Source organism: Colobus angolensis, unplaced genomic scaffold (genome assembly GCF_000951035.1).
Source record: "Colobus angolensis palliatus isolate OR3802 unplaced genomic scaffold, Cang.pa_1.0 Scaffold95, whole genome shotgun sequence".
NCBI classification, from domain to species: Eukaryota; Metazoa; Chordata; class Mammalia; order Primates; family Cercopithecidae; genus Colobus; species Colobus angolensis.
This window is the reverse complement of record NW_012123487.1, coordinates 10,900,208-10,914,841: the sequence shown is the minus strand read 5'-3', so window position 1 is coordinate 10,914,841 and position 14,634 is coordinate 10,900,208. Positions and strand designations below refer to the sequence as shown.

The window sequence follows — 14,634 nt, the reverse complement described above, 5'->3', positions numbered from 1 at the left end:
GGGTTTTTTGTTGTTATTGTGTTGCTATTTGTTTGTTTAGTAACTTTCCTTGACTGATTTTGTAAAGTCCCTAAGCTTTGTTGAGTATGAGCGCTGAAATCCCCACTTGGTTGCATTAGTGGTCAGGTAATGATTAGACAGAGATTTTAAGTGCCTCAAACTAATAAGTCTTCCAGGTCTTCCAACCTTTACTGAGGACCACTTTGGATGTGTTGAGGCACATCTTCAGTGTTCCAGTAGTTTAAAACTCTGCCTTAGCCTTCATTTTCGTACTTTCTGTTTGTGTAGAGCTTCAAGGTTAGCTAAACATGAGAGATCAGGAATTTCTCAGGTCTTTCCTGGGCATGTGCACAACCTTGTACATACGTACAGCCATCTAGATACCCAGGAATATGTCAGTGATTTGCAAGCCCCCTAGAAATCTCATTCCCTAGATTTCCCTTTTAAGTTTTTTGTCAGTCTCCAGCTTCTCCCAACTGATATGAACACCTCAGACAGCTACGATGTTAAGTAATTGTTGCTGATTTTTTCTCTTTTTTTTTGTAAATGCCCTGGGGATAAAGCTATTTGCACTAAGTAAGCTTTGAGTCAAGCTAAATAAAGACAAATCCTGTGAATAGGGATTTTCCATGGGGTTCTAGATAGGTCAAGTAGTGACAATTCTCTGGTGTTGAGGCTTTTAGGGAGCCCCAAAACTGCTCTGCCCATCCTGTGGCTACTAGGCTGCTGGTTTTCACAGCTACAATGGTTGCAAGGTTGTTGATTTTCAAGGTTCCTAAGGACCTAGGAAGAGGGAGAGATGAGTAGGGAAAGTTAAAATGCCAGAATATACTACTGGTCTTACCGAGAGTTTACCTTTCTTTTTCCTTTATTTTTGTTTGTTTTTTTAATACATGCTCCTCAAATAGTTCCAAGCTTTTGGTTAATTTTGAAAGCTCCGAAAAAAAGTGTATTTCACAGTGTTCTCATTGTTTTTATGGAGGAACAGGTTTCAGGGATCTATACTCCACTGTTCCAGAAGTGCTTGGCCCACTATATCTATATACATTTTTAAAGATTTCCATATGCATCTACTATGACGCTGTGTCCAGAATTTATTCCTTCCGGTGGGTTCTTGGTCTTGCTGACTTCAACAATGAAGCCTCAGACCTTCACAGTGAGTACAGCTCATAAAGGTAGTGCAGACTCGAAGAGTGAGCAGCAGCAAGATTTATTGGGAAGAGCGAAACAACAAAGCTTTCACAGGGTGGAATGGAACCCTAGTGGGTTGCCACTGCTGGCTCAGGTGGCCAGCTTTTATTCCCTTATTTTACTTTATTCCAGCTTTTATTTCCTTATTTGGCCCCACTCACATCCATTGGTCCATTTTACAGAGCACTGATTGGTCCATTTTACAGAGTGCTGATTGGTCCATTTTACAGAGTGCTGATTGGTGTATTTACAATCCTTTAGCTAGACACAGAGTGCTGATTGGTGCGATTTTACGGAGTGCTGATTGGTACGTTTACAATCCTTTAGCTAGACACAGAGTGCTGATTGGTGCATTTACAATCCTTTAGCTAGACACAAAAGTTCTCCAAGTCACCATCCAACCCAGAAGGTCAGCTGGCTTCACCTCTCAAAGCCAGAACTGAGAATGACAGTATAAGTCTCTTACCCTCTAGTCCATAGGCCTTCTAAAATCCCAAATAGTCATGTAAGTTTTAATATGAGAATCAAACACTCACAGTTCTTTAGTGCTTTAGAAAAATGACATGTATATTTTCATATTAATAAGCTGTTAAATACCTTTTCTACCTTCCTCGCCTACTAAATCTAAATTTTTTCCTTTATTCCTATGTGCAATTATATTTATTATGAATTTGTTATTGTATTTATCAATGAGGATGAAAACATTAATATGAATGGGCTATGTCGTTCTTATCCTAAATGCGTGTGTGTTTTCTTCTACCCTATATTACTGCTTACCATCTTGCACACACTCACGTGCACACAACCAGTTGCATCTATGAAAAATGTCTTAGTCTCTGCTTAGAATTTTATCTTCATTGATTTAACATTGTGAGCTGATCCACATGTCCCAGAATGTCTGTGCTTTGCTTCTCTACCAAACAAGAATAGTGGTACTTGGAAAGTGGGCTGGTTTTTTTGTTTGTTATAAAATGAAGATGCACTTTGTGTAATGTCATCTTTTTTAAAATGTTGGCATTTTCTCATTGGTAGGATTATGCTATTAAATAAGTAGGCCTTGAACTGAGAAATGTTGCATTAAAATTACATTAGTGAGGCCAGATGCAGTGGCTTATGCCTGTAATTTCAGTACTTTGGGAGGTGGAGGTGGGAGGATTGCTTGAGCCCAGGAGTTCAGGACTGACCTGGGCAACATAGTGAGGACTCATCTCTACAAAAAATAAAAAAATTACATGTGGTGGCACACCTGTATGGTCCCAGCTACTCTGGAGGCTGAGACAGGAGGATCTCTTGAGCCCAAGAAGTCGAGGCTGCAGTGAGCGGTGATCATGCCACTGCACTCCAGCCTGGGTGACAGAGTGAGACCCTGTCTCAAAACAACAACAACAACAACAAAGAATTACATTATTGAGAAAAGCACCCTGATTTTGTCTCCCATTTTAGATGAGGAACATACCACTGAACACACGCCAAACCACCATGTGCCTCAGCCGCCACAAGCAGTGTTCCCAGCATGCATCTGTGCGGCAGTACTTCCCATTGTTCATCTGATGGAGGATGGTGAGGTGCGGGAAGATGGAGTAGCAGGTACAGTTTTGAACAGTTGGATCATCAGTGATATTCTTAAGCTGTTTATCTGATAGAAGACAGTAGGTTGCTTTTAAACACATTATCTACTGACCACATGTTGAACTGTTTTATGCATATATTATAATTACAGATTTGCAACATACTGTGCTAACACTATCACTCTCTCCACTTCCTTCTCCCTCTACTTTTATGGCCAAAAAAATTGCATTTAAAATAGGTAGTTGGGTCCAGGAACATTGTTTGTGACCAGAGAACAGAACACTAATTTGGCCACACAGAATTCAAACAGTCACTTTTAGCTATTAACTTGACACCACTAATACCATCTCTCTTATGTGATTACCTTTCCAGATGTATTAACTACCTAAAAAGAATAATTGCAAAATGAAACAATAAACTAAGGGAAAACATGAGTAATATTTGTGACGACAAAGGTTAATTTCTTAACGTTACATTTAGAAAAGCTCTTATAACTCATTCGTAATTTTTAAAAACCCCATTAGAAAAATGGACAAAGGATATAAGCAGGCAATCCAATAGCCAGTAACACCTGGAAACAACATTGTTGTTTAAAACAATAACTAAATCTTACATTTCGGCTACAAAGTTGGCAAAGATTATTTTAAATGAAAATATCTATTGCTGGCGAAAAAGCAAGGGAAAGAGCATCCTCATACTTTGCTGACGAAGTATAAAACTCTGTACAAGCATTCTATAACAGAGTTTCATGATATGTATCAAAAACCTTAAAAGTGTGAAAAACTTTTGACACAGATCTGGCTTCTAGCAATTTCCTGACATTCATGAGGGCTATATAAAGGACGTTGTACATTGATCATTATTTAAAATTAAAAAAATATTTAGAAAGACTATAAATCCCTAATCATAGTTAATCATGGTACCTCTATATGATAACATTCCGTGAACACTGGAATTGCATTCTAGATGAATATGAATATAAAAAGTGTTAATATATTGCTAAGTAAAAAACCAAATACCAGCGAATATTTTCTATATATAGTACTATTTTAAAATACATGTAAGTAGAGTGGGAATGGTGGCTCATGCTTGTAATCCCAGAACTTTGGGAGGCCGAGGCAGGCGAATCGCTTGAGACCAGGAGTTCGAGACCAGCCTGGCCATCATGGCAAAACCCTGTCTCTGCTAAAAATACAAAAGCTAGCCAAGCGTGGTGGCACATGCCTGTAATCCCAGCTACTCATGAGGCTGAGGCAGGTGAACTGCTTGAACCTGGAAGGTGGAGGTTGCAGTGAGCCGAAATCGCACCACTGCACTTCAGCCTGGGCAACAAAGCGAGACTCCATCTCAAAAAAATAAAATAAAATAATGCATGTAAGTATATGTTTCATGTATGTGAAAGGATGTACTCCAAACTGTTAATAATTGTTTCTGTGGCGAGTGGACTTCCCAGTCTTATTTTTCTCTTTGCATTTTTTTATATTTTTCATGTTTTAAGCATGAAACTGCCTTACTTAAGCAATGAAAATAAAAATAATGTGAACATTTTAAAGTTTTAATTGATACATAGTAATTGTACATATTTATGGGGTACAGTGATATTTCAATACCTGTATACAATGTGTAATGATCAAATCATGGTAATTAGCATATCCTTCACCTCAAATAGCATTTCTTTGTGTTAGGAACACTCACAATTCTCTCTTCTAGCTATTTGAGAATGTAGAATAAATTACTGTTACCTATAGTCACCCTCCAGTGCTAAAGAACGCTGGAACTTATTCCTGCTATCTAGCTGTAATTTCGTATCCATTGACCAACCTTTCCCATGCCTCCCTCCTGCCTCCCCTTCCTAGCCTCTAGTTAGCACTATTCTACTCTCTACTTCTGAGAGATCAACTTATTTAGCTTCTACAAAGAGTGAAAACATGCAGTATTTATTTTTCTGTGCCTGGCTTATTTCACATGTAAAGGTATTTTTGCGATCAATTTCAGCCTGAGAAAAACTCACACCTATTTTAATTAGTTATAGAGACACATGAAAGCTACAGCTCTGGATTTATATTTTTGTTAATATTATTTATATGTCCTTTAACTTTAATTGCATGTTTTGTTTCTGAATCAAAAATTGGTATCATTTATTTGAAATAAATTTATGCTAAATTCTGTATTCCTACTTTTGAAAACCAGTGGATTTGGGAAACAACGTTCAAACTAAAGACCATTCGGTGTTTACTGGCCCTCTTTTTTACCCATCTGCTTTCTTAGTCTGGGCACTTCTAGACAATCTTAGCCTGACCACTTTCCCCACGGAAGTAGCACTTTCTTTCTCATTAAGATTGATTATTTATTCTTAAGACTTCCTCATTAGAAGTGAGAACCTAATTGTTACTGGCTCAACTACTTTATCTTGCTGAAGGAGATACTGTTTGAAGTATTCATGTGGACAGAAAAAAAAAATCCCTGATTCATATGCATTCTAAACCAAAACATATTTTCAAAAACCAAATAGTCCTTCACAGTTTCTCCATAAAATAAATAATAAAATATGAGTGCAATTTAATAAGTGCTTACTATTGCTATTATTGGGATAATTTCCACAACAAAGACAATTGCATATATTCACAGAGATATTCTTTGCAAAAGCATTGCTGATACCGGAAGACAACTCCTATACTTTTTGGTAACCTGTTCTTTACATAAGAAAATGTTCGGAGACAACAAGGAAGAGAACAAATATCTACCTTTCAAAAGAGAAAAGAGTTCACAGAGCCTTTTTAAGGCAAAAAGGAGAGACTAAAGCTTGTAAATTGTCAAATACTTTATCTCATAGACTTATCTCCATTTAAGACAAATGTTCAACTTTCTTTCTCTTCTGAAGTGAGTGCTGTGGCTCAACAAGTCTTATGGAACTGTCTAATTGAAGATCCATCAACAGTTCTTCGACATTTTCTGGAAAAACTGACCATCAGCAATAGACAAGTAAATTCCTCTTCCTTTTTAGTGTAGCTCTGTGGCTACAAGTGTGAACACTGTTAAAATTATGCAAAGAACTTTATAGTGCAGTGCATGCAACTCAGTGCCCTCCAATACACAGCCAATAAGTACTTTTTAAATAATGATAATGATGAGCAATACTTAATTGTTGTTTTCTTTTTAATTTCTCCATTAATTCATGTTTCTATATATGTATGTTATATTGCTAGTGAGGATCCTAAAATACTGCAAGATTAAATTAAGTATAATGTTCTTACTATTGAGTACCTTCATTGAATTCTGATTGCTTGGCAATCTGATACGGGTATGATTATTAGAATATGTTAAAATTTTTCATTAACCAAAATCCTGATTTGTCAGATCACCCTGTAAGAAGATCATGCCAAATAAAAGTAGTTTTTCAAGCAATGGCAAAATACAGCGATGATTAAAAATTATTTGTTCATTTATATGCTACAGTCATATTCACTGGAAGGTTAAGTTTACTTTCTGAAAGGTAATGTTAATTACAGACATTTCAATCTATCCTCTCGTAACCTCTTTCTTTCTCTTTGACTCAAAATCTAGAAAGCAGAATTAGGAAGTTCACAAAAACCTGATTTGTTTAATGATTTTTCAACATAGGTCCTCCTCACATTCCCATCATATCAGGCTACCGTGGCCAAAAGAGTTAACTAAATATACAACTTTCCTGTGACTTGCCTGTGACCTACACACACAGTGTCAATTTAAAAAGAACAAAGTCGTTTACGGCTCAGTGATTTTTATGTGTTAGCTCCTAGGAGAAAGGTGTTCCAGATGGTTTAAATACTACTTAACAAGTATCACCTATACTATATGAAAATCTTGAACATAATTAAAATCAATATGTGGGCAAAAGTAAGAAAAATCCCTCCCCCAATCCCGAATTTTCAAGAAGTTAATTTTATTTTCTACAGCTGAAAATGGCAGCTGAAGGAAACATTAAAAATTCCGTTCTTCTTTCAGGATGAGTTAATGTACATGCTACGCAAACTTCTCTTGAATATTGGAGACTTTCCTGCTCAGACATCTCACATCCTATTCAACTATTTGGTGAGTTATAAATGTTCATTTCCAATTACGAAGCAGCACCATGATGAAAAGGTCTTAGGAGATTTTTTTTTCAATAAATTTCCATTAATTACATCACTAAAGGCAAATTCTGGTCAACTAAATTCACCTACGCTCCCCTATACTTTCTGTGTAGGGAAGCCCCTGCCTGGCATACTCTTTGGCATATGGAGGGCAGTCAATATAAATGTCAGTTTCCTCTCTGTCTTCCTTTAGCAATATATAACTTCCTTATGTTTGTTCTTTATTTTGGTTTTCTGTTGAGAAAATGTGTTCTTTTAGTATTTTTTCCTCTTTTCCTATCTGTGTTTAAACACACACACACACACACAGATGCAACTGTTGTCCTAGATGGAAAGTTTCTGTGTATGTATTTTTTCATGGCAACTGTCTGTGACAGTTTTAACTGCCCTGGCTGTTCTTTCCTGATCCTCGGAGACTTACCAATTTCTTCACGTTCTTTTTGTAAACCCCAAATGAATATGCAGTTTGGGGGCTAGAACCTGATGACTGCTCCTTGAAACTGCCCCTTAATCCAGGCAGACCAATAGCCAAATTAGTGTCTGTGCTGGGCATACTCCTTCAGTTATCCATATGCATATGCATCCCTAGCAGGGTGATAAATTTAACTCACACCACAAGCCCCATGTGCAGAGAACATTTGTAATTCCTTTCTCTTGTCTAAGACTAATTTGGTCATCTTCCTCCTGAGTGTCTACTTGCTGGTTGCCAAGGGAAAAAATGTGAATAAATGTCCAATCCAGATTTAAGTTCAGACCGGTACCAAAACATAAACAGTACTCTTTGGTGGTTTTCAGTCTCTCTTGGATAAAAATGCATAGTCTCTAGGAATTCTCCCTCCTTCCCACTGCTTTTGTCTCTATAGCTATGTGGAGTTGGGGAGAAAGAAGACCTTTGTTCCACATCTTACCCCTTGCATTTTATCTGGGTCGTTCGTTTGTGAGACCATGTTCTTTGGCTGGTTGCTGGATGGGCACAAACTCAAGCCCATGGCTACTATCACTCAAAGCCTGTCTGCTCCTGGAAGTGTTTGCCGGGAGACTCAACCTCCCCTCAGCTTCTTTGGGTGCTTTAGACCCCCTGAGTTCTTGCCATGAGTCCCATATGGCTATAACATAGGAAGTCCACTAGCTGCAGCAACCTGCTCAGTGACAATAGCCTATGGCCGTTCTATCTGGAAAGCTTTCCAGCCAAACATCCACTACTTCTGGGTTCTGTCTACACCATACAAAAACCAAAGGTGGATTTGGAAAGCGAAATGTTAGGGCCTCCCTCAGTTTAAGTAAGTATGTGCCCTGATAAATTTACACTGCATCCAGGTTGGTATGGAAAGAGCCCAAACAGGAACTGGAGGCGAGAGTGCTTTCAGTGTTTCTTTCGCTTGTCCATATATCTGCCTCTTCCCCCAGGTCACTGAATAGGAGAAATGCTTGCTCTCCTCCATCCTTTAGCTCCACAACAAAAATATTTTTAAAAGAGCTTGATGCCCAGATAGTTTTAAAAGAAATAAATCTCCAAATGCTCAACTTACAGATACGCACTAACACTTGTTGAGTAAATCTGCCATCTCAACCATTATTCTAGCGCACACAAGGAAGACCCACCCCATCATCCCAGAGATTACCAGGCTGCACTGACAGGCATGTAGGTTGGAGAAAGAATCTGAATTCTATGTTATTAATAGTTTTAAGAAATCGACTTTTCTGACTGATCAATGCACTTTAACCCATAGGACTTTCTATCTGGTCCTATGTTTTATAAATTTCTATTAAGGGTGAGAGTTGGCCCTCCTTAGGGTGTCCAGCATTTAGAACACCAAAACAAATTAGGTTTGCAACTCTGATTCTTTCAACATAACTAGAAAGTTTTCCAGGACTACAAAATTTTTGAAGAAACAGTGGCTAAAACACACAAGAAAAAAAAATTTTACACTATTTCTTTCTGAATATTTGCACATTATTGAATAAGATAATTGAAACTTATTTCATCAAGTATTCCAATTATAGTCAATCCTCATCTTATTTCAATGTATAGAATGCTGAACATATTCTACCTCCTATTAATAAAAAATAAATTTCAAATGAGGCATGTTAGATGTCAACTTTAAAAGGGCACACAGTTTTTCAAAATTACTTTAGAAGATATGCAAACAACCCAGCTGGTAAAATAATGTGCACAACAAACCTCATGACATATTTACCTATGTAACAAACCTGCGCATGTACCCCTAAATTAAAAAAAAAAAAAAAGACACACAAAAATTTTGAAGTTCACCAACTCAGCCAAGCAGAGTGCACTTAGCTTTGAGACTATTAGACATAATCCAAGCTGCTAATAGTGCTTGGGCAAACTTCGTATACAGATGAATTTTGGATGGCCTAAGTACCTAGCTACGAAGTGACATGATGCCTGGGTTGGGGGGGGGGGGAATGGTCTGCTTTTTTCTTAAGAATTCGCCATTTTAGTGATATATGAAAATGTGCAGCAGCCTGTGTGGTCAGTTTTCCAGTTATGCCCTCTCCTGGTAATGTTGAAAGTGTTACAGAAGCATTTGAACGGAGAATACGAAGGCACAGAAGATCGAGTTTAAAACAAGAAAAGCTAAGGAAATGAGAATGCGAGCTCAGGATTATTGTGGCTTTGTGAATTCTTCTTATCCTGACTTCTAGGTAGGATTAATCATGTACTTTGTGCGGACTCCCTGCGAGTGGGGGATGGATGCCATTTCAGCCACCCTGACATTCCTGTGGGAGGTGGTGGGTTATGTGGAGGGCCTCTTCTTCAAGGATCTCAAGCAGACAATGAAGAAGGAGCAGTGCGAGGTGAAGCTCCTGGTGACCGCTTCAATGCCAGGTAAGCCACTAGTACTTTTTAGTAACATAACTTAAAAAAAAAAAAATTATAAATAGTCCTTTGAAAGACTAAGAGGCTCGTTCATTCATGAGAAAATTTTCAGAGTCCTAGCCCCCAGTATTGAGTGCTTCAAAGAATTTTTGTTTAATATAATCAGAGGAAATACAATAGACCCTTTAAAAAGTCAGCGGTTGCCAGCTGAAAAGGGAGACTCAGAACTGAGATCCGCATGAATCAGTCCTTGAAGGGCTGCCAAGGTTGAAGATTTATTTAAGTCTATCGCAGAGAGCCAGCTGAACTGAAAGCTTTTTTGAGTGAATTTTTGGCAGTGCAAGGAGAATAATATTGTTTGTATGGCATGGACTCCAGTTCTTTGTAAACTCCATGAGAGAAGGCTTTATGAAAAACTGGAAAAGGGGAAAGCAGGAAGAAGGAGCATTACAAAAGAACATGAAGCGTGATGTAAACTCAAGATACGGTTCCTTTTCACTTCAGATAGCTTGTTTTGCCTTAAGACAAAGATTTTGACAATCCCTTTATCCTTGTGCAGTGACTAAGAAAATTTGAGATGATACATGTATTGAAATAAAAGTGAAAGACAGAATTATGTAGAGATGAGAACACAGGTTCTTGCAGCAAAGAAGCCTGTGTTTAAATCATAGAACTGTCGTTTATTAGTCACATAACTAGTATTAACTGTGAAGTACATCATTTCTCAAAGCTTTCTTTCCTTGTGTATAAAATAGGGATATAATTCATACTTCACGATTGTGAGGAATAAATGAGTTGAGATATGTGAAATACTTGCTGTCATACCTGGCTTATGATAAACATTCAATAAATGTAGCTTTAAGCTACATTTCAAGAACTTGTTTTGGTTTTGCTAATATCTCTGTCTATATTTTCTTAACCTTTATTGCCTGGTCACCTCATCTAGAAAACAGGGATGTATTACTTGTTGCAATGCTTGAGGTTTGAAGTCTAACTCTTCCACTAAATAAATATGTCTCTTAAGTTATTCCATTTCTCTTTTTCCTCATTTGTAAGATAAAAATCATAATACCCACATCATGGGGTTGCTGTGAGATTTAAATACAATTATGCATGTAAAAGACAGGTAGAAGTATTGGGAACTTGGCCGAGTGCGGTGGTTCACTCCTGTAATCCCTGCACTTTGGGAGGCTGAGGCTGGTGAATTGCTTGAGGTCAGGAGTTTGAGACCAGCCTGGGCAACATGGCGAAACCCTGTCTCTACTAAAAATAAAACTTTTTAAAAAGTATTGAGAACTCCATACCTATCACTTTCAATAAGTGAATATATTTAAAATATATATGTATTAATATTAAACTTCCAGATTAAAAATAAATAAAAAAATGTAACTATGAATTAAGTATTGTAATTAACAGTAAAAGCATGAGATTATTGTTAATATTTTAATGCTTTGTGCTTTAAAATACAAATTTTCCTATAGCAAAAGTCAGTTTATTATTCTTTTTATCTTTCATAGGTACTAAAACCTTGGTAGTTCATGGACAGAATGAGTGCGATATCCCAACCCAGTTACCAGTCCATGAAGACACTCAATTTGAAGCCCTGTTGAAGGTAGGAATGACTTTTAACAGAAATAATTTTTTTAAGGACAATGCTATGGCCACCTCATTGAAGATTCATTTTAGAATAAAATGGCATTTTTCTATCTTTCAATAGATGTATGCATTTCTTTACTCTTCTAAAATCTGCCCCACTATTATTCCCTTATGCTATTTCCTTCCATAATTTTCCCCACTTCTACTGACTTTAGTCAGTAAACTGTCAGTAATCTGATTTTCAGGAACACAGTTCTGGGCCAAGATGTAAATAGAAGAGACCTCTGGAAAAAAATCAACTTTTCTAAACTCCTGCATCTTATTTCAGTGGACAAGGTCATTACTGCTCCTTTTGGCTTCACTCAGACATCTCCAGAGAATTTCTAAGGCCCAACTTCAACAACTACTCCATTTCTATACTCATGATGAATGGTGGGATAGCAGGAAGGCAAACAGAGTACATTCAAACGCTGCCTTCACCACAACCAGTGTGACCTAAATCAAGTGATAGGACTTCTCTAGTCTCAGTTTCATTTTCAACAGTACTGAGATACTGGTTCAGGTTATACAAGTTATCTATACCTAGTATATACTATATAATGTGCACAGTACATGATAGCTTATATTATTCCTAAATGTTTCTCTAAACATGCTTTCTTCCTGATGCTGAGACCAGTAGGTGCCACTGTTCCTCCACAGTCCATCACTCAGTCTGATTTATAATTGTACGTCTTGGACACTATGAGAGCAGATGGTTTATATCACATTATCAGTCTTTATGGTACCATTCTTTGGATAACGCTGTGTGGCTATATATGCAGCCATGGTGTGTGTGTGTGTGTGTATATGTGTGTGTGTGTGTATACACATATACACACACACATATCTAGTGTATACAGTTTATATAAGACACACACATATCTAATGTATACAATTTATGTAAGACATCAATATATATATAATCCTCGTAAGAGGTTACCTTGTTTTTTCGAAATTTGTATCTGTCAGCTTACTACCTAGGACATAATATCTTCCTGGTAAACATTTAGTAAAATTTGTTGCTATTGTTCTAGGAGTGTCTGGAGTTTTTTAACATCCCAGAATCCCAGTCAACACATTATTTTCTTATGGATAAACGATGGAACCTTATTCACTACAATAAGGTGAGACAACAGTAATGACATCCCTGTTGAGTTGTGCCAAAGACTTATCATGCCTACCTGAGGGTGGCTCATAATCAGGGAGGCATCGCTGTTTAGAAGGTAATAGTATGACCACCTGGGTCACACCATCCTACTATCAGTGGGGCTTTTGACTGGCAACTTCACCTTTCTACCCTTCGGTTTTCTTTTGTGTAAAATGAAGGTAATGATAATGGTGTCCATGCTAGAGCATTTGTAATAGTTAAATGAGATAAGCTAGACAAGACACTTAGTTATTGATCATTATTACATGAAAAATTACATTGCCCATATAATACCTGTGTGTGTCTATTTGGAATTTGAATGCTGTTTTGCATCTCTGTTCTACCATGTTAAACATGACCGTGCTGACCTGATTAAATGAGCAGAAGGGGCTTCAGGATGCTTGCTGACATCACTTTACAGTGATCTTCCAAAGTGTTGTTTAGTGCATTGCCTTTAGCTGCTTTTTTCCTGGCATAGCATCCTAGTACTTAGAACTTTGGGTAAAGAAGAAATGAGAATAAATGTTTAATCTTTTGAACTCTTTTTTTTTTCTTTTTGTGTAATCCACACAGACCTATGTTCGAGATATTTATCCTTTCCGGAGGTCGGTATCTCCCCAGCTGAACCTTGTACATATGCATCCGGAGAAGGGACAGGAACTCATTCAGAAACAGGTGTCTGACCACGTCAGTTTTATTCCATGGTTTTTTCATGTTGTTGGAGTAGATATCTGTTCATATATTGCCAACTTTGAGATTCTATGATTCCATTATGACCCTCTCTGGAGACCACAGTTGGCCCTTACTCAATAAATTGTTCCCCCAAATAGTGTAAGATTTACAAATTGGATCATTGCTTAAAGGTGTTAAGAAACACTCACTTGGAGTAGTGTAATGATGAATGATTGAGTATAAACAATAGAAATATTCTAATTTATTTACCTATTATTTTCTAAATGTAGACTTTCATTTCACATTCTGTAAAATTGGATTGGAAATACACATAATGTAGTTATGTAAGTTATCCCAGTGGTTTACACTAGCTGGCTACAGAGTAAAAGGGGTCACTCTAGTATGCCTGAAAAAAAAAAGCATTAAACTAAAGTTCAAAGATTTGGACTTCATCCCAGTTCTGCTTCTGACCAGGGATCTGACCTTGGGCATGTTATTAATTTATCTTGAAACAGGAAAAGATATAGTCTAGCAGCTGTACTTAGGTTTAAGGTTGAAGAACAGAATAATATTCACATCTAATCTCAGATCAGACTTTGAGCTTAAGGAAAGTCACTATTCTGCATGCAAAATATAGCTTTAGTACACAATTCTAAAAATGATACAATTTTAATATTGCATATTTATTGCATTCATTGTTTAAATAAAATCTTTAAAGAATTTCAGGATACTTGATCATTTCAATTTTCTGTACATATCAAGGATAATAATTTGGCATCAAAATACCCAAAAATATCTTCATGAAATGAGTGAGAATGGCATAGAATTAGACCACTTAAGTAATTAAAAATATGGCTACCATTAACTACCTACATTCTATTTAAAAGAAAGAAAATACTGAATGTGTTGCAAGGTGTGAGATGTTGGGCAAAACTGTTAGATCTTAAATATAAACAATTTCTAAAACAATTCTCCCCAAATTACCCCAGCCCATGATTTTAGGATAAGATAATTAAAACCCTAATCAATAATGGTGCTTCCCTAGGCTCTCTCTCTCTCTCTCTCTCTCTCTCTCTCTCTGTCTCCCTGTGTGTGTGTGTGTGTGTGTTCATCATGTTTAAGAACATGATGCCAACAAAGAATGCCATCAAATGGAGTTCTTGCTCTCATGTACACTTCAAGTTAGAGCCTTTAGATTTCTAAGTTCCTCAGGGAGATTATAATATGGAGGACTATGAGTCTGGCTCAGAAGTTTCCTCAGTAGCTACTCACTGCATATAAACTTCCTAATCATCAAGAGAAAAGGACCTGAGAACCAAGAGCCCCATGTGTATGCCCTTTAAACTCGAAGCACCAATCAAGGACCCATGAGCTTCTGTCCCAAGATAGGTTTTTCCTGGATCTCACACCAGTCTTTGTTTTTTTAAAAGACAAACCCGGAACTCCCAGGAAACAGCTTAAGGCAT

General features: G+C 37.2%; 1 protein-coding gene across 2 annotated transcripts in view; it reads left to right on the top strand.

Annotated features, from left to right (window-relative positions):
• Window positions 1-14,634, top strand: part of UNC80 (unc-80 homolog (C. elegans)) — a 230,726-nt gene that overhangs the window by 155,517 nt on the left and 60,575 nt on the right. For both annotated transcript variants that reach the window (XM_011932342.1, XM_011932341.1), the window contains exons 35-41: window positions 2,635-2,778; window positions 5,642-5,742; window positions 6,745-6,831; window positions 9,540-9,723; window positions 11,232-11,326; window positions 12,384-12,473; window positions 13,070-13,171. In XM_011932342.1, coding sequence (XP_011787732.1) covers window positions 2,635-2,778; window positions 5,642-5,742; window positions 6,745-6,831; window positions 9,540-9,723; window positions 11,232-11,326; window positions 12,384-12,473; window positions 13,070-13,171 — 803 coding nt within the window. The remainder of the gene's footprint in view (window positions 1-2,634; window positions 2,779-5,641; window positions 5,743-6,744; window positions 6,832-9,539; window positions 9,724-11,231; window positions 11,327-12,383; window positions 12,474-13,069; window positions 13,172-14,634) is intronic.